Source organism: Pithys albifrons, chromosome 2 (genome assembly GCF_047495875.1).
Source record: "Pithys albifrons albifrons isolate INPA30051 chromosome 2, PitAlb_v1, whole genome shotgun sequence".
Lineage (NCBI taxonomy): Eukaryota > Metazoa > Chordata > Aves > Passeriformes > Thamnophilidae > Pithys > Pithys albifrons.
Genome location: NC_092459.1, coordinates 49,296,922 through 49,320,539, shown reverse-complemented (window position 1 = coordinate 49,320,539; position 23,618 = coordinate 49,296,922). Strand labels below are relative to the sequence as shown.

Sequence of the window (23,618 nt, the reverse complement as noted above, 5' to 3'; positions counted from 1 at the left end):
CTGCATTTGCCTGGCCTTGTCTTACTGAATGAGTGATACTATTTTGTAAAGGAAAATAATAAAAAATTATTCTGTTGTTCATGAATTCCATTTCCTTGACCAAAATTGTTGGGTCTTATCATAATATTACAGTCAAGAATAAAAAAATGCAGTTCAGTGTTTGATTTATCAACTTCATCAGCTTAATATGCATTCTCTGTTTGGTACAATTGCTTTTCAGAGACAGTTGGTTAGCTTGGTGGATGGAGGCTCCTGCTGTAGGACTTTTCAAAAACGTTTTTGCCATTTTGCTGTTTATGTAGTGCTAGAGAGATGAGTCCAGGTAAAATGCTCTCTGAGGGATGTTCCTGAATAGGCTGCAGTTTCCCAAGAGGCAGCCATATGTTGACAGTTCGGGGATAAGTTATTTTTAGCAGAAGCCTGAAGGTATTGCAGATGCACAGGGGATGTATGCAAATAAACTTACTGGTGCATTGGGGTGGTGAAAGTTGATAAACCTACTACTGTGCTAATAACATTTGCAGTCTTAAATTAAAGTAATGGTATGACAAGGAGGGAGGATTTGTTTTCCTAATTTTCCTGCTGGTGACAGTAGGACAGAACTGAATTAAGTAGCTTATCAAAGAGGGAGAAAAGTGTTAGGCAATGGAAGCCACCACCTTTTCTGAGATCAGCTTCACTTCACTGTGAACAAATAGAGAAGTGTATCTTGATGAAGGGACAGTAAGGGCCTCAGGCTTTTAGAACAAAAGGAGATGACAGCCATTTTAAAGGAGATTTTTTGTGTTGCTCTGTCTCTTGGATAGCTGTATAAATCAACAGATGGAGGCTGGAAGTCACTGTGAGATTTCAGTAGATACTTAATTGAGAAGCAGTTCATGCATAGGCTTTGTTTTTTCTGTTTGACTGTCACTTGACTCTGACGTAGTCTAAATGCCCATTTAAAAAAGTTCTGTGTAGTGCAGTTCTGTAGAAATAAAATAAGTAGGTCAATGTGCCAGTGAAAACTGAGCTTGACTTTAAGTCTGGCACTTGCCAATCTGATTCTGCAATTTTAAATGAACAAGCTAGAAAGGATTGTCTGGTGGAGCACACCCTGCATCTTGGCAGTTGTGTTAAGCCAGTATACATGCTGAAATTAAAGAAAATATATATGTCTAAGGAGTTAATGACCCATGTAGTTTTATGTCCATGATTAACTTGGAATCAGCAGGTTTAGGGGAACATGTTTCTATAAGCTGAATTCTTCTGTAAATAACTCCTTACTGTTTCAGCTAAAGCATATGTATAATAATGTAGGTAATACAAAGGTCTATATATAAAAACCCCAATTGCAAGCTGAAAAAGCTAATTATAGGTGGCTTTATGTGCATGGTGATGTGTTACAGGGCACACTGCAGAGTTGTAGTCCTGCTTTTTTGTTTGTCAGTACTTCTTAAAGTAAGGTAGAATTTTTTCACCCTTTCTCCTTTGTCTTACAGTGAGAAATGCACTTGCTGAAGTCCAAGATACATCTTTGCCCCATGGGAAATAAAGCTGGGAGCATAGTTGCAATAACTTGTTTAATTTTTTCACATTTCATTAATATTTCCAGTGTTTATGCAGGTGTTATTAATTGTATTTTTGACTCTTCATACTTTTTCTCTTTTGGAATAGAAATCTGTTGGTAGTAGATAGAGTGGTTTTGTTTTTTTAAACAGTTGAATAAGATTTGATCCAGCTAATTTTATATCCTAAAATATGAGCAGTTTTAACATATTCAGGAAGTGGAAATACAGATTTGTGTGCATTTTCCAGTTGGCTTATATACTAAGTTTTCACTAGTTTGATATGTATAGCTTCTATCAGAATAATGATGCCCTTTTAAGGGGGTCGCCTATACTTAATTCATATTTTCATGTATTAGAAGCCCCGGAATTCTATGCAAGTTTAACTACTTACTTTTCAGTCTGCATGTAGAAAGGGTTTTCCTTTTCCCTGTCTAACTTGTTGGGAGTTGTGAAAGTTAGAGGGAAAGCAGCATTTTAATTTATATTTCATAATTTTATGTACTGCATTATATGGCTTTCAAAATAATGGCAATAATAAAACTATCGACATGACTTCTAAGAACAGATTTGTATCCTCTTAATAAACAACTAGAAGCCTGGGCAACCTGACAAAAAAGGTCTTGGTGAGGCAGTCAGAAATTTGTGACTGGTAACAACGTGTACGAATAGTGATTTAAAAAAAAAAAGGAGTTTGTGCATCTGTGAGTGGGTGTAAACAGAATGAAACAGTCAAAGACAAAGTAAAACAGTAGCAAGAAACAGTACATAACGTAAAGTGAAAACAGTAACAGGTTGCTGCATTAACAGGTATGTTAATGATAGGTGAAAAAGATCAGTGATGGCGTATAAATGTTGGTTGATGTATCCATTTCTGTAAATGTAAACCAAATACTTAAGATGCTGTACATGTAGTATTATTATTATGTAACCTTTTAATCGGTGAGAGGAAAAATGTGCAAATAATTGCGTGTCCAGAATGGTCTTAAACAGAGAATATAAAAAAGTAGGAACGTTGTTTTCCAGCCCTTTAATTTGCTGAAGGGGGTGGCCCTGTGGTGTAAAGGAGAGCACTCCGGACTCTGAATCCCAAGGACCTGAGTTCGAGTCTCAGTGGGACCGTCCCCTGGCAGTTCAATGCCTCCCTGCCATCCCATCCCGTCACATCTCGGATGCTCAGCAGGGTCAGCCCCGGTTAGTACCGGGTGCTGTGACAGTCCCGAGGACTTCCCTGTCACTGTCCAAGCTCGCTCGGCCGTGGCAGGTGAACCTCAGGACTTAAACGGTGGGGCCAGTTCTGCACACGCTGTGCCTCTCCTAAAAAATCCACTGCCCAGGCTGGAAGGGCATACCCACGTGGGGAGAGCCCTGCCCAAATCTTCCCTCACAAAGTCTGGCCATACATACATACAATTGGCTGACCAGTCTTCTGAATGTTTTATAAGGACTAGACTAGAATCTGAGAAATGGAGTGATTCATTCGTCTCATGTACTTTGTATTCTGTTTGAGACATAATAAAAGGGGATTAAATTAATTTACAATTCATTTGTGTCTTCAGTAGCATACACTGATTTTTACCAAGACTACTTATGTAGCTATGCTGCTGTAGCTTTAGTGTTTATTTGGGAAGTCATTAGGCATAAATTTTATTGTTCGTATTCTTAGTAATCACATGATAAAGACCATTTTTTTAAATTTAAAGATTTAACTAAAAATTTAAGTCACATACGTCCTTTTTGGGGTTGTAATAAAAATAAAGAAAACCAAACAGTCAAGACTGAGGAAGGGTAGAGTATTCTTGTCTTTTGGAGAGCTGTGACAAAGTGGTGAAGTGACACTGGTGAGGTAAGGGAGACAATCTTTTCTTCCCACAGTTAGAGAAACATAATTATTAAGACCTTTGACTACTTCACATCAAGGGTCTGATGCAAAGTTAGGGGTCCCCCAAAAACTTGGTTGCACATGAATTGTGTGGTTCCTAGCTGTGCTTGACAGTCTCTGTTGTTGTTGAACCAACGCCACTTGGGGATCTGGTGTCTGTGAGTGTGTTTAGGCCTCAGGCTGTAGGAGCTGCAGCTGTCACATCCTGAAAAACTTTTCTGTCCTGCACTTGTGTAATGTCATTGGAACAGTTAGGAATAATGATTTTGTTGTTTGTAAAGCATAATTAGGATTTTTACCTCCTTTTGCCTTTAAATGACGTTTCTGTCTTTAAAAAATGCCCCCATAATAAAATATTCAGCAAATATGCTAGTGTCATATTTTGAAATTTATATTGCTTTTTTATGCATGTATGGGGACAGAGGCCAAGAGTAATTGCAGTACTGTGATGTGCTCTGTTGTGTTTCATGATCCTGAATTCTGCAGCCTTTAAATCGGGAGATTAATAGTCCTGATCAGGAGTGAATGTTGAAATACTTAAACATATGTTGGTAAACATTTTGGAGTCTAGTATAAATTACATGAGGACATGCTTCTGAAGAAGTAAACCCACCTCATATACTTGATTTGTCTATGAGTTTTGGTTTGATCCCATGACAAGACTGAAAGGGATGTGTCCTGTAAAATGAGCCATTAAAAATATCTATATATATACCAGAGATGTTTTATTAGTAACGGAATCAATGGAGCTTGAAAATCTTGTGTCCTGCTCCTTTGTGGGGAATGATTTGTCCTAATGGAAGTGTTGAGCACTTTCTCAAGTCCCTAAGACTTTCCATTTCAGGCAGTCTCCTAAAATCTGGGAGTTACCACATCACAGCATCCTTTGCCTTTTCATCTACCTGCGTTTTTCTGTTAGTTGGCTGGACACAGTTGACAACAGCTCAGTCTCAAGCTGAGAACTGCCTGTGTGCTGCCTGGACACCGGGCTGTTGGCCCTTGTCTCTGGGAAGATTAAACTAATTAGCTGAAGATCTGACTCCTCCCACTTTCCCCTCTGAGCGCACTAATCTGGCACCCTTTACTGCTGGCAGCTGTGTTGTGCAAAATTTGTATGTTGTAGAAACTTTAATCATACGCACTTTTACCACTTCTGCTTTGAATCTTGGAAATTAATTCAGTTCAGATCAACAGGGAAGAAAGGCAAAACAGGGAGAAATGTAGACATAAAGTTATGGCACTAGACTGCCTTTTTTAGGTAACTAAGAAATTCTGAAATGAAGTGCTACCTGCTGGCATTCAGAGATTATATGATGGAAAAAAATGATGTTTCACTTTAGGAAGACAATTTTCAGACCTTGTTGAGTTTAGAAGGCTTAGTATGAGAATGAATTAGGTGTACCCTAAAGGCCTGAAATTAAACAAAAACTTTAAAGGCATTTGAAGAGTGTTTCGCTTATGACTTTTAGTCACTGGAGGCTGGTAATATCATGGATAATTTTGTATGTGTCTAGCTTTCCCTTGCTGAAAAATATGTGTTTTCTAATATATGCATTATGCTTAGTCTTTTTTTGAGCTAGAAATTCATATACCAAAAAGTGCATTCATTACACTTTGATGTTGAGGGATTTCAGGTCTTCATCTCATTTTCATTTGGTGTGGGAAATAATGCCACTGTCTTGCCATAGTAATTTTCAGGCCTTGAGCCCAGCTTTTCAATTCAGCATGAAACTATTTTCAGTTCTTATATCTGGGCAATGGATAAGTCGTGAATGTGTTTTATATCTATTAATGCAAATAAAACTCTTGTCCATACTGCAGAAATTATTGCAGTGGTAGCTCAGGAAAATAAAAAAAGCTTTTCCCAAAAACATTGTCATTATTTTATCTAATGATGCCATCTCTGTTTGCCCCTCAGCCCCCACAAATGGTTTCCCTTCAGTAGTGAGGGTTTGTTTCCTGTCAACACAGTCTGTGAGTCACCCACTGAAGTTTTCTACTTCTGTGCTCCCTCTGATGCTGTAGATGTTGAGATATTGCCGTATCCTTGTGCCTCATTCAAGCAGTGATGGTTATGGGCAGTGATAAGTTGTGGTTTCAGCGTGCCATCTGTCTGCTTCCTGCCCTGCGCTTCTGTACACAAATGGCTCCGTGCTTGTACTTTTGTTATATTTATTCATCACTTCCTTCACGTATTTACGTTGTAAGTTGTTCAGGGCAAGGTCCACGTTCTTAATCTTTTCAATGTATAAATTTTTATAGGATCTTTGAGTGTGTCTCTGAGATCTGATAGAAAGAAATGATTTTTGGTTAGGTACTCTTAATCTTCACTTTTCTGTGAAAAATATACAGGTGACTAAATGAGTATTTTTTCTGAGAGTTCAGACATCATATGAAACAATTATGTATGTGTATGGCCAGACTTCTCCAACGCAGATTTGGGCAGGGCTCTCCCCACGTGGGTGTGCCCTTCCAGCCTGCGCAGTGGATTTTTTAGGTGAGGCACAGCGTGCGCAGAACTGGCCCCACCGTTTAAGTCCTGAGGTCCATCTGCCACAGCCGAGCGAGCTTGGACAGTGACAGGGAAGTCCTCGGGACTGTCACAGCACCCGGTACTAACCGGGGCTGACCCTGCTGAGCATCCGAGATGTGACGGGATGGGATGGCAGGGAGGCATTGAACTGCCAGGGGATGGTCCCACTGAGACTCGAACTCAGGTCCTTGGGATTTGGAGTTCAGAGTGCTCTCCTTTACACCACAGGACCACCCAAAACTAATGGGAAGAGGCTTAAATGATATTATTTTGTTCTGAGACTCCTGATGAAAAACTACTTAAGGCTTTAAAAACTCCGTGACTGCAGATGTGATCAACCCGAACATTTAAGCTCTCATTTATTACATTGCTAGCTTAAAATACATAGTTAGCGTAAGATCATTTATAACAAACTCAACTTTTTGATAACTTATAACTACTTGAACAGGAAATAAGAACTGTTGATCAAAAATAGGGCATTATGTCTGGACTGTTTTGCCTGGCGATTTTCTTTGTTTTTAATTTTTGAATATTCTATGGAAGAAGTATTTGTTGCTTAATGCCATGAATTCTTTTCTTCTATCTCCTATGGGAATAAAAGGAGTAATTTATAAAATTTTAGGTTATTTTGGTTGAAATTTGTGTTTCATTTCCATGGCTGTAATATCTCTGAGAAATACAAAATACTTGGTAAATGGCAAAATATGCCCCAAAATTGAGTAAATATTTAGTTAGCCTTTCCAAAGGCTTTTTCTGTTATCATCTGTATGTTAGATTGTTTGGAAGATAAATACAGATCTCTACTATTTGATGAATTTGACTAAGATTTCCAGTTTACTCAAATTGTAGACTTTTATTTAGAATTTAGGGAGAGCTTGTAGCGATAATTTGAAGCAGTAGCTCCTTCTGAAATATTGTGTGTTTACTAATACGTTGTGGAGGAAAAGGAAAACCAGACTTATAGAATTACATTTTCTCTCTACATCAGACAGATCAGATCATTCTTAAAGGTTTGTTGTTTTTTTTTATTCAGAACAGTGAGGAGAAAAAGTGTAAGAAACCAAGGAGTATGTGGTATGTAGTTGACAATGTATGGACTAGGGAGAGTAAGTGCAAAGAATTAACAGTAATGTGTTTAGTAATTATTGATAAATTGGAGAACAAGCTTCATTGGGGTACTTAGGAAATTCCTAAGTGGTTCTGCCAGTAGTGCTGTTCTTTTTTTGCTTAGTGTTTTCAATACAGACTCATATATGTGACTTCTCTGAGTTCTCATTTAGCAGGCAGTGCTTAACTGAAGAATTTTCCGTAGCACTTTAGGAAAAGTGTTGTCCATGACAAGAGAGGTGGGAAAAGTGAAGCATTGGAACAAGAGCATGAGTTCCTTTAATAACTAAGAAACTTCATTATTTCCTGGCTGATTTCAGTACATTTTGACTTCCATTGCAAGGCTCAGACCAGGCACTTCCTGTTGCCATTGGCACCAAATTCCAGCTACTGATCTTGGTCTGAGAAAAGTATCCATGACTTCAGTGAGTCAGAGACAAGTGAGCATATCTCAAAAGGCATTGACTTTGCCAACACGTCAGAATAAAAGGAAAAAAAGAGCTGTGCAAATTCTGTCTCTCATGTCCTGCCTGCTTGATTCGTCTGTGTCCAGATGTAGGTTTTCATGATTAAATTCTGTTTCCATGAACCACAGTGCAGTTGTGCTGTAGCCGCCTGTTGGCCGAGACATAAGACACAAATGGCTTAGCGGAGAGAAACTAAAGGGTAACCTTGCAGTTTGGTACTTGTTAATGAGTGATAATTGCTAATCTGTGCAGTTGTATACTGCCCAGAAGAGTTCCTTTTTTGGCTGAATCAGCAAGTTACGGTTAAAAGGATGTTATGAAAGTATACACACACTACCTTCTCTTTGCCCTCTGCCCCACATTGTTCCCCAGTGAAAGTTTCTGTTCTCTATTTGTTGTTTGGTGGCTCTTCCTGAACTCTTCTAACCTTGAAGCTCAGTGGTCTCCTGTGGATGGGTGTTTGTTGCTTCTGCTCCCAGCTGACTTCTGTGCAAAGTCTAGAGCAGTTGCAGGGGACCATCAAAATAATGACATCTCTCTTTGACAGTCTTGTTGTAGAATACACCCCCAAAAGCTGCCAATTAAAGGATTAGTACAATTGCTTGTGCAATATTAATTTATCCTTGTTGTGTTTATACAGGTTGAAATATTGTATTATCTGTCACCATCTTTTTCTGTAGAGCACTTGCCTCATGCAGTAAATGATGCTCTGGGAAGGAATGCCCATACTGATAGTTCGTGTTTGTGCTTGTCATTTCTTCTGCTATCTCTACCCTCTCTGTTTCTCACTGAGTGGCTTCGAAAATTGAATACAGAGCTTTTGTGGTTCTATGTTATGTGAAATTGTGACTGAGTCAAACTGGCTTCATTATTAAGGTCCTTGTTGTCTGCTCTGTCCCATATCATCATGCTGGTGATATTTTCTTTTGCTGCATTACTTCAGGTATATGTCAGCTTTTGTTAGAGGGTACACAATGCACTGCAGGGAGGCTTTAACCATGGCTGGTCACTGGGGAAAGCAATGCAGTTTTGTAAGTAACCCATTTCTCTATAGTTATTTGGCTTTGTAGTATTTAAAATATCATCTTACTGTACAAGGCAATTTCTGCTTTGAAGTTCAGCAAGGGTTTACAAATTTTCCAAGTTTTTTTTGTCATTCTGGCAGTTGGAAGGTGGAAATGCACGCAGCTCCGTTCCTTGACAGGAAGTAAATGCTAGCCTGGTCTGTTGAGGCTCCATCTAAGTGGACAGGGAGAGTTAATTCTGCTTTGTTCAAAAGGAGTCCAGTCTAAAATCAGCAGAGCTCATGGGCGGGGTATCTCTCATCCTCCAGTCCCAGAGATATGGGATGAGAGGGTATAGCCAAAAGGTGGGAAGGGAGATATTCTTGTTGGCAGCAGCAAACTGGAGGTTGGCTTGACCCATCTCATCAAATTGCACTCTAATTGAAGTGCTCTGAATCACCTCTGGAAGAGCCTACTTATGTCTGAATTACTCTGGAAGCTTAAGAAGGCTGTCCATCTAAATTACATACCTAAAGTTAGACCCAGTAAGTACTCCCCACTGATAGTCAAATCCTTCCTGCTCTTTTTCTTCGTTAACTGATACACACATTTTGTAGCAGTGATGTATGTAGTTGAATGGGATGAGCATTGGCTTGCAACTTGATACTCACTGTGAATTTGAATGTTAGTATAATGTTGTTAAATTACCTTGCTTTAATATGAGACGGGTTTTTTCTTAGAACTAGTGGCTTTTTCATTTCGCTCTTTTGTTCCAAATTTTATGGAAGCAAAAATATACTCTGGAATTTACCTAAAAATTTACCTGTAATCATACTCTGGGGCTTTTTTTTGCAAATAGTTACTTTAAAACTTATATGAATGTATCTTGTCTTATAACATGCTACTTAAACTTAAGGACAAAAGCAACTTGGTAAACATGTTAGAACTTGTTCTTTATTCCAGATATAAACCCTACACGAGAACTGTTTTTAAAATGGCTCAAAACCCCTTTTTTAAGAGTTGACAACTATTTTTTGTTTTCTACATGTACATTTTAGGGGCATGATGATTCATGGCTTCTGGCTTACCCGTGTAATTTGCTACTTCAGTGAAGCTGTTGATAATACACCAATTGTAAATAGGATTGTTTGATTTAAACATTGCAAAATTAATTGTCATTTTTCTTTGACCAGTACTTTTTTTCAGTAAGATTTAATAATTTTACAGTTTAAAATCGTGTTTACATTGGTATGGTTGTAAATGCCATTTCCCTGTTTTGGAGTGAACATCAGCATGACATGCTGTTGTTGGATTTGGCAGTATGGTCCTTTGATGCTGCTTTTGTGGGGAAATTAATTTTGTGGCAGCTGGGAAGAAAATCCTGCAAATGATGCAGTGTTGAAGTTGGGCTAGGGAGGAACATATGACAGTGTGTACTCTTAGCTGTGTGACCATGTATAGCGTATATGTACCAGCAAATCATGTATTATGTATCACAGTTCTGGTGACCTCGTTTAATCATTGCTCATTACTATGATGAATTATGTCTTCACAGGCACAGTTAGTGGATTTGAAGTCTGAACTGACAGAAACGCAGGCAGAGAAAGCAGTACTGGAAAAGGAAGTGCACGATCAGCTTTTGCAACTCCATGCTGTTCAGCTTCAGCTACATGCCAAGACTGGTCAGAGTGTTGATTCCGGGGCTATTAAGGCAAAACTGGTGAGTGTGGGGGCTTGAATGTAAGATTATATTTTGCTTTTCTGCCTCCTGACTGAAGTTCTTCCTTGGAAGGTGCTAAAAAGCTTATTACAAATTTTTATGTTTAAAATGTTAACTTTTTCTTTTTAAAATAACATTTATGGTTGGTTGTTAGTCACCGTTAAAAATAATATGAATAATAGCAGAATAAAGAATTAGAATTTAAGGACTTTTTTACATAAACAATTTTTAGTGGTTTTTTAAAATAAAAGAAGAAAATAGTTTGTTGATTTACAAAACTTAGCTGAAGACTGAATTGTAAAAGGTAATAATGTCCAATATGCAGATACAACCAAATTTTCAGAGATTTTGCAAAAGCCTAAAGTGATATAGGTCTATTGTTTTTATTGTAATAACAGTCTGATAAGAGTAAGAGTGGTTTTGGTTTGTCATGCAGAAAGAGAGAGTAGGTGGCAGTAGATCACAGTCCTCTCTCTGTGGTCATTTTTTCGAGTGCTGCAGATGCACTGATATGCTGTCCATTGCTACATGCCCCAGACTGTTGTAAAAGAACTCAATAAACTGCTGATAGTCTCGTACCCTGTGTTTCTTAGAAACTCAGTCCTTTCCAAAGGCCACCAAAAGTTAACAATAATTAATCTGTCCAATTAGTTGGCATTGACCCATAGCCAGAGCCTAGTCTGCCTTGTTACTGGCCACAGCAAAAATTAATGCTCTAATACTAAGACTTTGTAAATTAGAAAAGTACAGTAGTGTTGTAGAGATGTGGTTTCTAACTGTTGACATGAATCCAAGTCTATCGCTCCGACTGTTTCTGAAATTGCTTCACAGCTGGGCTGCAAATACCTAGTCCAACATATGTGGAATATTAAATCCGTCTCTTCTGATGTTTTGTCCTCTTAATTAATGTACAGTAACACACAGTGATAGACTATAAGGCTTAAAGGATGTCGAGGGTAATCACTGAAAAACAGGAGTAACCCAAATTCTTCTGTTTCAGATCCAAAAGCTGTAATTGAATTAGAGCCATCTTCCTAGGGCTGCATCCTTGTATATTCAGTATAAGTATAACATTTTCTGGATTGTCTGTACATCCTTTTGTCCTGTACTGACCTACAGCTGCAGTATGATGAAGTTTATTTAGAGCTGTTAATAATTCTTATGGCTTTGTAAATAAGCCTTAGTTAAATATCACCAGCATTTTCTAAGTGTTAGGCTGCAGGTTTACATGTAGCAAACTTTTTTAAGTCAATGCATCACTTTGAATGATTTTGGACCCCAAATTTTATTACACTTAACTTCTGAATGACATAGAGAGTAACACTTTTAACTTTTTGGTTTCTCCTTCCTTTATTGTAAACAATGTCTATAGGTATTTTAAATCTGCATACTATTGACAGCAGTTTTCTTCCCACAGATGACAATAAATATGTTCTTACTCCATATTGATTCAGATTTTATCTGTGTTGAAATTGAATTTTATTAACAGCTTAGACTGATATTCTCTCCTTAATTTCCATTAGTTTTTCCTTTTTATAAACATCAGGACTAGTCTTTTGAGTTTGCTTTCCTTTGACTTTAGGGAATTCAAAGTTTTTATGGACAGAAGCTTATTTTTAAACTCTTCTAGATAAAGAAAGCTATAAAGGTCTGTGAAGCTACAACAAGCAAAACTGAGGCTGCTTAAATGACAATAAAATGGGAATTCTGATATTTGGGTAAATAAAAACTGTTGTGCTGACCTTCTGGCAGTCAGAAATCCTCTGAGGGCAAAAAATGGACTGTGCCAACAGAATATGCAGTGGAGAAATAAAGTTCTTTACTTAGTTGGCTTCCTGCTTTCTTTGAGAAACAGACGCTCTTCTTACGTATGTAGACTCAGTGTAAATGTATGCTCTGTGATCTGTAAAACTGCGCAGAGTGCTGAACTACGACATTTTAAAATGTTTAGATCAGTAAGCAATTGATAACATTATGTAGTCTAGGCCAAATCTGGTTTTAGAAGTGGTGAATCTCCTTAGTCCAATCCCAGTAACTATTTCTTTGTAAGAGTATGAAATTGCCTAGTCGAATTTTTTTTCTTGAGTTTTACAGTTGAAAACACCTTTTCTGATACTTCTCTCTGCCCTTTATGTCCCTCTTGTATCACATATTTTCGTGTTCTTTTTGAAAGGAAAAAATCTATTATCTGCATAACAGATGTTATATTACAGAATGGATTTTGTGTGATGCCTTCATGTATATGGCATTGTCTTGCTATTCTTTATAGAGGTTCTTGGTATTTTAGGAGGAAATATTGTTTTTAATGCGACAGTTTTCAGTAAGATTTTTAATAACTTTCACTGCAAAATACCAAAATGTTGCTAAATACAATTGTAGCAATGTTCTTGTTCTTTATGCCTTCTAATAAAAAGTAAATTCTACTGGTGAATGTCTTTTGAAGTAAGTAACTTATGTTGTTGCATTTTCTTGAAGTTCCTATTTCCTGTTTCTCTAATTATGGAACCCTTTTCTTCTGTCTTAAGTCTGTCCTTTCTGTGGATGAAATGGTAAGTATGCTGATTGTGAATTTTTTTTGTATGTTTAAGCAGTGCTTTTGTTTTGTGCAACAACTTATATATGTTGGCCTCAGAAACTGGCAAAACAGATCTGGCTTATTCTTTCTTCCTAACAGTTGGCAAGAAGCTGTGTAAAGAATTTCCTTTGCATTTTAATTTTTTTCTAGATGTGGCGTCCTCTTTCCTAAGCTGTCTGTGTTTCATTTATTATTGCTATAGCTAATTTTGAGTGATATCTGGCAGCTTGACATTCTGAAAGATTGTTCTGGCAGTATCTCAAAAAAAGGTTAAGGTGCTATACAATTTCTAAAGCATAAACATGGCACACATCTCTTAAGTCTAATATGAAGTATTCTGCATGTTGTTTTTTAAAAAAACATGCTGTCAACTTTTTCTTTTTTCCCCCTTTTTCAATTTTTTGTGGTTCTGATTTAATATGATTTAGTGGCCTAAAGAATTTAAACACAATAATACATAGGTAGGAAGAAAAAGTGAAATAAAGGTGACTTTTATCTTTGGTTTTTTCACAGTGGTAGACTTGAAAGGTTTTAAAACAGCATTTCTACTTCTGTTATCTTATATACTTCATTATCATCACTCAGTATTTGCTTTTTTGAAAAGCCACAGGATAGCTGGTAACTGTAAGCTTTGATCTTCAACCTCGCAGCTGTGTTTTTGGTTCAGTTTTTTTATACTACCAACAGAAAATACATTTTCTATTTTTGGAACCTATGCCATGCTATGAACACTGGAAAACATGGAGCTCTTCTGTAACTTCTTTGATTGCTTTAAACATTTTTGAGACTTTTGTCACATTTCGTGACAATCATTCCAAACAAGACGTATTCTTTCAGTACATCTTCAGAGATTCTGTACTACAAACCTTCTGATTTTTTATTTTTTTTATTTTTTTTAATTCATGTGTTGATCAGTTGGAGACAGTGCAAAAAAGAATGGCTTCTGGGTGTGATTTTCCACCTCAGTCACAGAGCAGTAATCATAGTAATGGAGAAACCAATTTTATGGGATTGCATTGTTACTGTTATTTTAGGTGTAACATTTAAAATGCATGTCTAAAAGGGATTCTGCTTAAAAATGTAGCATTTGGCTTTCTGTTTAATTTTAATTTAAGTGACAAACCAAATTCAGAGAAAATCAATGGCAAATTTCGATCTTGATAAGAGTACTTAAGCTGCTCACTTTGTATAAATACAGTAAAATGTGCTGCATGACATTTGCTAGTGAAATCAATTGTCTTGGATCACTTCAGCATTTCACTTAGGGGGGTTGGAATATGTCTGTCTTAAATTCTAGTCTTTGTGTTTTTATATTTGTCAAAATATCCTCTAAAAATGAGCAGGTATAAAAACAGGTCCTTATACTATCCGAGCACCTTGATGTGATACTGGCGGTATGTACATAGTTAACAGGAGCACTGTACCTGTATAAGGACTTTGCAGCTACTGTAAAACAGGTGTTAAGCTTGAACTGGGATCCTTCTCCCTGCCAAAGTGTGTGGCAGAGGCAACACAGCCCGGTGGTACTCTTGAGTTCTTGTAATTGAAATTCTTGTAATTTGACTACTCCCAGTAACTGTGAATTAAAGCCCAAGACCAAAATAATAGTAGGAAGAATTGGTATGATCTTGGAAACTCTTAGTCTGGAAAGGTAGATTAGTCGAAATTCTTGGCTTAGGAGTGACCCTGCAGTTCAGAAAGATTTGCTGAAGAGAGTCATTCTCGCAAGACAACCCCCAACCCAAAAGCCGGAGACCAGAACTGCCTTTGTGTGATGTGTTTACTAATGTGCATGTGGGAATTACAGGAAGTGAAATGCAAGTGATTTCAAGGAATCCTTGTGCTGCTCTTACTGAGCACCGCACCAGGCAATTCTTGGCCAAACATGTGCACTTGTACCGTGTAATGTACACTATTCATCTAACCTGATACAAGTATTTAACAGATGAGCTGACTTTCTGTCAAGTAGCTATAAATGCTTACATCTATCTAATGTGAAAATAACTCTCGCTGGAAGGACCAACCCTGCGTAATTTCTAGAATATGGTAATACCAGCCAAATTAATGGTTTTATATCCAGACTTGGAATACCATATTCACAGTTTGAGAACAGATTTGTCTTGCCAGTTCTGTAAAATCTGTCCTGTTGCTTCTTTAGTAGCACTTCCTGGTTTTATTTTTTTGTCAATGTCAATGGTACAGAGCAGTTTTTTGGGGTACTCTAAATTTAGTCTTCAAAAATGCATTATGGTGATCCTAGTTTTTATTGCTCTTTCAGTTGTCAGCTGTTTTTTAAAGGAAACAGTATTAGACCCTGTGTCTCTACTATTTTCCTGTTTCCTATTTGTGGTGGCAGGTTTTCCTCACTTTGTAAAAGGGATACAGAGCAAGATATGAAGATACAAGTAACAAACATGCTCTTCTTAAAGCAGATTTTGTAGATTAGCAATCTGAGCATACTAATTCCTTTTGCTCCAGTGCCCTGAGTATCAGAAAAGGTAATGACTATGCAGCTTCTGTACATTTGGGATGGAGCACTGTGGGACTAATTTATATTTCCATAATTCCTTTCTTAGGCGGCAGGACTTAAAGTGTGGTTTTAGTGTGGGTTTTGTTTGGTTTTTTTTTTTGACAAAGCCATTTTGCACTGATTTTCTTGTAAGTTTGTCAGGGTGGGCATCTTTGTGTGTAGAATTTGAGGCTTTATTTATGTAGTCTTCAGACTCTAATTCAGAAATGTCTCTTGTTGGACATTTCTTGGTTGTTTGCGTGAAAATAATTGTCGTTTTAAGGACACATCTACTTCTAAAATGTTTCCTTGATGTCATCGTCACCATTGTCATCATAATAATGTCACCATCATCATCACCATCAAATAGTTAAGAATTCAAATATTTAGTGGCTTTATAGTTACTCTTTAATTTTAAAAATAGTATTTGTTAACTTTGAATCTTCCATTTGCAAGACAGGAAAAAGTAAGGATTATATTCAGGCTACTTAAATTTTGCCACCTTTGTATAGGATAAGTATGCAAACCATTAGCTGTAGTGCCAGAGTCCTTGCTCTTTTGTTTTTCCTGCATGCATGTCTTGTACACAGGAGAATAATTTCAGATTGCATATGCAGAAACATAAGTGCTCTTTCATGATTAACTTGGATATAAGCATTCCAACATCTTTTTCCTTTTTTTTTTGTTGTTGTTGTTGTTATTGTAAAGGAGAGGGAACTTGAAGCTAACAAGAAAGAAAAAGTGAAAGAAGCTCAGCTGGAAGCTGAGGTGAAGTTGCTGAGGAAGGAGAATGAAGCCCTTCGTAGACACATAGCTGTGCTTCAGGCTGAGGTTTATGGAGCAAGATTAGCAGCCAAGTATTTAGATAAGGAGCTGGCTGGAAGGTATGTGAAGTCACTCCATGTCCTTTACCGTGAAATGTTCTTTCTTGTTTTCTTCCTTTGCATCTCCAAAAGCAGGTTTAAAGTTAAGACTAAGTAAGAAAAGTCTTGCATTTCCAGTTAAGTGCAAAAAGAAGAAACAAAATCCCCACAGTTCTTGCACTAGTTGCCATATTGACTGTGTGCTGTAGCCACATGAAGTGTATGAGTTGTACAGTGCATCGATTTTTCAGTTGTAATACAGCCCATTGTTCTGCTCTCTTTGTCTCTGTGTAGGGTTCAGCAGATTCAGTTACTGGGCCGAGATATGAAAGGACCTGCTCATGACAAGCTGTGGAATCAGCTTGAAGCAGAAATACACCTTCACCGTCACAAAACTGTTATTAGAGCTTGTCGAGGTCGAAATGATCTAAAACGGCCAATGCAAGCACCACCTGGTCATGTAAGTTGAAAAGATGAGCCATTCCTCCTTGATTTTCAGCATTTGTGGGAAACAGACACAGGTTACTTCATCTTTGTGCTTGTTTTCACTTTAATGTTGTGTTCTTTGAACTGTGTCTTGTAAGTACATAATTCTTTTGTATACTGAGGAACAGTTCCATACTGAATAGCATGTCCCTAAAAATGACAGGAAAGATGATAAAATTCCTTTGACTTACCTAGGAACCCTCAGTCCTTTTGAAAACTGAGACTCTACTATGTGTGTTTATAAATATAAATTTAATAGCAGAATTTTGTAGTCTAGGTTGCAAAATGTAGAGCTAACTTATTTGTAAAAAAACAATAACATTTTTAGGATTAGATTGAACTGAAATAAATTTTAAAACTTTTAAAAATGCCAATATTGACACTGTAAAATAATTGTTGTTCTCTTTTTTCCTTGTAAAGGTGCTTTTTAAAACAAAACCTTTAAACAGCATTTCACTGTGGGTATCTTGGGTAGAACTCATCCAGCGTGGCACAAGTCCTCTTAATCACCCCAGTGTTCAGTGCATAAAACCAAACATTTTCAGTAAAGTGCTTTACTTTGATCTGTTCTAAATACCTTAGTTGGTCAGATGGATCTTACTCTGTGTGTTCCTAATTGGTGGACAAATATCTGTATGAGTGATTTTAAGAGTATGCATAATGTCATCCATGATTTAACAAAAGGAAAAACCAATAATTTATTTAGTCTCACTTTTAGTTTTGTGTTCAATGGCTTTTGGTGTGATTTATTTTTATTATAAAAAACTATAAACTTGAGCACGCAACATCTTCCTTGGGACTGTATTACATCTTCTGTCATTTGATTAGTTATAAGTTGAGTTAACATTGTATAGCATTTCAGCAGTGATCAGCATTTCTTCATGTAGTCCCTTTATACTTTTAATATGTGACTGATTTACTTCTTTTGAAGTTAAGTTCTGTGTTGTGCATTACTCAGCACCTGAAATAAGTTACATAATTATTCTCATCAGAGGTGCATAATGGGGAATCTTCTCTGATTTCATAGCCTTTCTGTAAAGGAGCACTGTAAGTTTGTCCTGCCTGGCGCTAACCTAAACTCTGTTGATCATCCATTGCCTATAATATAATTAAAAAAACCCAAAATGCAAAAATGCATAAATTTTCAGTTCACATATTTATGTTTGTGCTATTTTTGTTTATTATCAAACTAGGATCCTGATGCCTTAAAGAAAAGTCAAGGTGTTGGTCCAATCAGAAAAGTTTTGCTCGTTAAAGAAGACCACGAAGGACTAGGAATTTCAATCACAGTAAGTATTCAATTTTCCGTGAGACAGAAATCCTACTTCTGTAAAATATGTGGATCAGTAAATGTATTTTTAGAACACACGAGAAAAGCATACACAGGTCTATAGCTACAGTCCTAGAACTTGAAGACCCATTTTGATAGATTAGAAAATAGATAATTGCTACTTTATGTTAAACTTACAGTTTTGAGTTATGTTTAGGGTGTATAGACACTTGCCAGTGGTGAATTTCAGGTGTGGTAAGTGTGTAGAAGAGCAGAAGCAATCTGAGGTCTGACTTCCAAAGCTTAACTGTTGTGATTATAACTTTTTTTCCTAAGTATCTGTGTTGGCATCTCACAACCTAACAAAAATTGTATAAGCTTTTTACAACAAATTTTAAAAATTTTAACTATTATACTTTTATTCTAAATATGAACTCTGTTTCTTGCAAGTCAGTATGGTGCTTTATAGGCTTTTTTTAATGAAGTTTTCAGTTTTTCATCAGCTTGCATATGATTTTATAGTATTGTTATTATTCAAAATTGTCTCATTTGACTCTTTGAGTACCTATCTGAAATTTTTCATTCTTTTGTGAGAAGAATCAGGGAAGCATCTCATATGTTCTTCTTTGAGATTCTTTTTGTCTGAAGAATGATTTCTAATTTTTGAAAATAGAAGGTGAAATAAACACTTTAGGAGCAACTATCTGAATGTTGCTTTTATGTTAAAGGACATATTAGTTAAGTAAAATTTACTTTTTTTTTTTGAAATAGGGTGGGAAGGAGCATGGTGTTCCAATACTGATCTCTGAAATCCATCCTGGGCAACCTGCTGATCGATGTGGAGGACTGCATGTTGGTGATGCTATTCTGGCAGTAAATGGAGTCAATCTGAGAGATGCCAAACATAAAGAAGCTGTAACTATTCTTTCCCAACAGGTCAGTTGGTACTTGTTATCCATAGGCATGTTTAAGTGCTTCCTGTGTTCTGCTTGTTGAATTACCTTGAATTTTAATATTTACTGTTAAGCACAGTGTGATGCTAAGCTACAGTGATACTTGAAGCTACATCACCTCATACTTAGTCCTCTTATGTCTTGCAATTTAAGGAAAAAAATGCTGGGGCCATACAAGTTCAGTGTGTATTGGCAATGATTCTTCCATAAGGCTGATGGAAATCAGTTTGTTACGTTGCCCCACGGAAATAATTCTTCAGTGACACAGTCTTTACTCTTTTATGACTGAACAGCTCCAGCTAAACAATGTATCTTTGTGGTCTAGAATCTTCTTACTGCTATATTCAGACAGTTTAACAGGTTAACTGCTAATTTAACAGGAAATTTCCTCATTGGAAGTCACTGTTTGAAATGTATTGGAATATTTCTAAGAAATTCAGATAATTTTGTAAAAAAAATACAGCTTAGTTATAGAGCTGTACTACTTTAGTCAGAAAAACTTAATTCAGATACATATCCAAAATATGCAACACAACTGTAAGTTTACAACAGTAAAATGTATTTGTTTTAATAACCTAGCTCATTTTGTTAATCCTCCAACGTTGCTGTGCAGTGGTAAGTAAATGAACACATTTTGTTGCATTTTAGAGAGGTGAAATTGAATTTGAAGTAGTGTATGTTGCTCCAGAAGTTGATTCGGATGATGAAAACGTAGAATATGAGGATGAGAGTGGACATCGTTATCGATTATATCTTGATGAATTGGAAGAAGGTGCAAATTCAAGTTCTAATAGGAAAGATCCAAATGTGGATGTCAAACCTTCACAAGGTAAACCTTCTAAAATGCGTTAAATGCAGTTGAATTCTCAGTATGCAATCCAATTTCTGGAAAACACTCTTTCTATATTCCTTGTAAAATTAACCTACTGTCAATTCAATTAACCTGCTCATAGGCTGTCAGCTCTTCTGGTTGGTCCCTCACTGTTTGGCCTGGTTTACTTAGATAGAACTGAATTAACTGAATTAATTTGTGGATTTTTTGATGGACATTTTTTCCCAAAGGTTGAAATTCAAATTTATTCCTACCTTTTCCTGCCTCTGATCTGGGCATAGTTAATTTCCCTTAACACCTCATGCTGTTGGCTTCTTCAGATACATTTTTTAAATCAGAGAGGTAAAGACACAGTTCCCATTTTCCTGACACACTATGTTCTGCTAAAAACCTTTATGATTTAATTTTAGTAGTCATTTCAGTACACTTTCTAGTTTCTGAAATAAGGATCACTGATCTGTCTTTCCCAAGATGGCTTCACTTCCTTAAGCAATTTTTCTTTTTATCTTGCAGTGTTTGATAAGAAGCCAAGTATTGATGGACATGAAAATGGAGAACTGGGGAATTCAGTTGAAGCTTCATTAGAAGACACTGCACCAAAATTAGCTCGTTCTGCTGAGTCTTTATCCTAAAAATAATCAATCAAAAAAAATTAACTGGACAAATCCCATCTTTGGGAGCAATTGATAATAAATATGGACTGCTTAAAGTTGCATATAGTAGAGTAGGTAGTAAAAGGATGATAAAATGTCAAGAGGAACTGTATTACTGTTGCCTGGAAAAAAGGCGGTTACCTCAGGGCTTCATTGTGAGCAATTCTAAATGTGGAAAACTGTCTTTTGCGTGACACACAGTAGTTACCTAACACACAGCATGTGAGATGAACTTCTTTTATTAATAAAAGAATCCACCAAAGTGTGGGATTTCTAAAATTAATAACCTCAATACGTTCCACTTTTAATCTCATTGATGTCCCTAAGGAAGTAGAATAATATGTGGCCAGCTTCATTTTGACCCTTTGATGTTTTGAAGGGACAACTGATGTTCAGTTTGATGTGAAACATGCTTTAACCCTGGAAGGATGAGAGGGGGAGTTGTTCCATTACATCCTTGAGTTTTGTATCTCAGATTTTTTTTTCTCAGAATAGTAAAGCTCAGAGTTTTTATTTGAACAAAGACTGTCAAATAGGCAATGGAGTACTTGCTAATCATGGTTCTTCAGCCCATGATAATTTTATGAGTGAGATTTTCAGAATTGTTTCAATTCACCACCATTTGTTCCATTTGAAACTTGCTCCAAAAGTATTTCAACAGAGTATCACAGAGTTTTAAAAGTGAAATTAGTTTAAAAATTACTCACAATTATGTGAGCCCTTTGGTATCTTTTTCTGAGCATCATCAGTTTAGTGTTTGTTTTTGAATGGCTATGGTTACTGCTAGTGCAGAGCAGTTGGAGTTGGTCATTATTAGCTTGACCTTATGAAATGCTCAGTGCTTTTGATGGGTACTAAACATAATCATTTAACATTAAAATAATCCTTAAAGAAGTGGAAGTTGAGTGCACAGTACTTTAAAGGAGGTGCTCAGAATGATACTGCATCTGGCCCTATCTGTGTTATGTTGCAGCAGTTGTATTAACGTATAATTGTCTTTACTGTTGAAACAAAATGTTACTTTCTTTGTGAGAGCAGTGTATCTTAAATAGTTTTTGATTGGTGTACATCTAAAGGCCCACAGCGTGGCTGCAGACAGGAATGTTGAGGTTGGTGCTTGACCAGTTTTTCATACTGCATTTGTAGATCTGTTGGTGACGTGCAGCAAAGCAAGCTCTACATTTTGTCACCACACTTATTATTTCAGCATGCAGTGCTGTCTTTCCTGCCCACTGCTCTGCATGCTGTTGAACTGTAATGTGAAAAGATTTTGTACTTTGAAAGAGGAACTAACATGAAAAGACATCTTTACAAGTGTTACTCTGTAGGATGTACATACAGAAGAAAAAACCTCAAAGGCCTTTAGAGTAACATCCACTAATCTTATGTTCTAAATTATGATGTAGAACACAGTTACTTTGTCTCTCCTAGGAGCACTATATATATATATATATATATATGTTTATAGAAAAAGCCTAAAAATGTATATACTTTATTCAAAGGTTTTGCTATTTATAAATTCCTTAACTTCGCTATTTACACAATAGTTTTTTTTCTGTGTGTCTGTGTGTGCGTGTGCATGAGTTCCACTTAGTGGAATTACATTATTTGCTTCATTTTTTATAATAGTCTTTGTCCTACAGCATACTGTTGAAGGTTTTTAAAATAGTCAAGGCCGTACAGTTTTCACTGAACAGAAACTAGTATTTAAAAATAAAGCTGTGTGAAGAAGAAACAGGTCCCAAGGCATGTTTCTTTTTCTGAAGCTTCGGAAACTTGAGAACACATTGGCTGTGTGTTAGCAGATGAATCCACTGCCAGAACTTTGCATCCATATTGGTGTGTTTCCCACAGCTACTCAAGCAGAGTGCATTCTGAAACTGTCTGTGGCCTGGAATACTCAATGTCCTCTCTGTCAGGAAGGATAGTTCAAAGCTAAAAAGTGGTCATCTTGTCTTTGAAATCACTGCTGTATGAAATTTTGCCGCAGTTCTGAGCAATTAGACTTGCCCAGCCAGTCTTGTAACTTTTTATAAAGGCAGTAAATTTGCCTGTACAGTTTCCCTTTATTTGAGGGAAAGGTGAAATTTTTAATTTATTTGTTCTTTCTTACTTCCTGGCACACCGTATTTTTAATTAAATGTATTTGATCAGTTTTAGCCTGAAGTGGGAGAATGTTTCTAGTTATTTTCCTAACATTTCTTGTCCACCAGCTTTACATGAGGATGTCCTCTCTTCATCTGCTGGACCCTTTCTCTGCTCTTACCTTGTCTATTTTTAACTAAATATGAGATCAGCAGAAGGAACATGACTCGGAGTAGATGAATCAGGTAGCAGTAAATTATCACCAGATTTCCTCCCTGAGGGTTTTTATAATCTTTGTTTAGAAAGCCTTGAATGGGAGGATTTTGCTCAGACACTACAGTCTGTCTCCATGTACTCTGTACTTCCTACCAGCTGATTTAACATACTGGTTTATTTGTAATCATACTGAGATGCTTAGAGATTAATAGTTAAACTGAAAAATGTTTTGCAAGCTGAGATTTCCAGATTTAGTAGACAAATGTGTATTTTTCCCTTTGTCAGTAACTGGAAGACTCAGCCCTGCTGATTCCCAGGGGTTGAATGAGTTAGACTTGGAAGAATTTCTGAGGAAAGTCAGTGTTCAGACTTCATTTTTATTTTTTAAAGTGTAAAACGGTTTACTTGCGTGTGTATATATATTTTTACTTAAAAAAATAAAATAATATTATAAAGATAATTTTGCGATTTTTTTTAAATAGATAATTCCTTGTCTATTAAAATTTTCAGTAAGACAGTTGTATTTTAAGCTAAAGGTGGACAGTGTTGGCATCTGGGACCATTGTTAATTAAAAGCATGTAAGATAAAAGGAAAGTGCTTTATGGCAATAAATTTAACTCTGATCAAAGGCTGTATGTAGTATTTCCTTTGTAGAAGTGTATTCTTGGCAGTGAAGAGGATTTGTATCCATCTCAGTATATGTTAATCCACAGTTGTATCAAACAAAATTCAGGTATTTATTGTATTTGTCCAAACATAATTACATCATGGGTTACTGTCATTTCTGTAGCAGATAAAACATTTTGCAAAAAATGTATACACCTAGTTAAACTGAATATAATATATTTTTATTAGCCTGCAAATAAATATACTCTTCTGCATTTCAGTGATTTCTGCACCTAATTCAGACTTGTA

General features: G+C 36.5%; 1 protein-coding gene across 2 annotated transcripts in view; it reads left to right on the top strand.

Moving 5' to 3' along the window:
• GOPC (golgi associated PDZ and coiled-coil motif containing) overlaps positions 1-23,618 on the top strand; it is a 26,721-nt gene extending 3,103 nt beyond the window's left edge. Inside the window, exons 2-9 of one of the 2 annotated variants that reach the window (XM_071548959.1) lie at positions 10,096-10,260; positions 12,786-12,809; positions 16,053-16,228; positions 16,502-16,667; positions 17,887-17,982; positions 18,735-18,899; positions 19,565-19,745; positions 20,262-23,618. In XM_071548959.1, coding sequence (XP_071405060.1) covers positions 10,096-10,260; positions 12,786-12,809; positions 16,053-16,228; positions 16,502-16,667; positions 17,887-17,982; positions 18,735-18,899; positions 19,565-19,745; positions 20,262-20,380 — 1,092 coding nt within the window. In that variant the 3' untranslated portion in view covers positions 20,381-23,618. The remainder of the gene's footprint in view (positions 1-10,095; positions 10,261-12,785; positions 12,810-16,052; positions 16,229-16,501; positions 16,668-17,886; positions 17,983-18,734; positions 18,900-19,564; positions 19,746-20,261) is intronic. The other variant, XM_071548960.1, reaches the window with a different exon arrangement.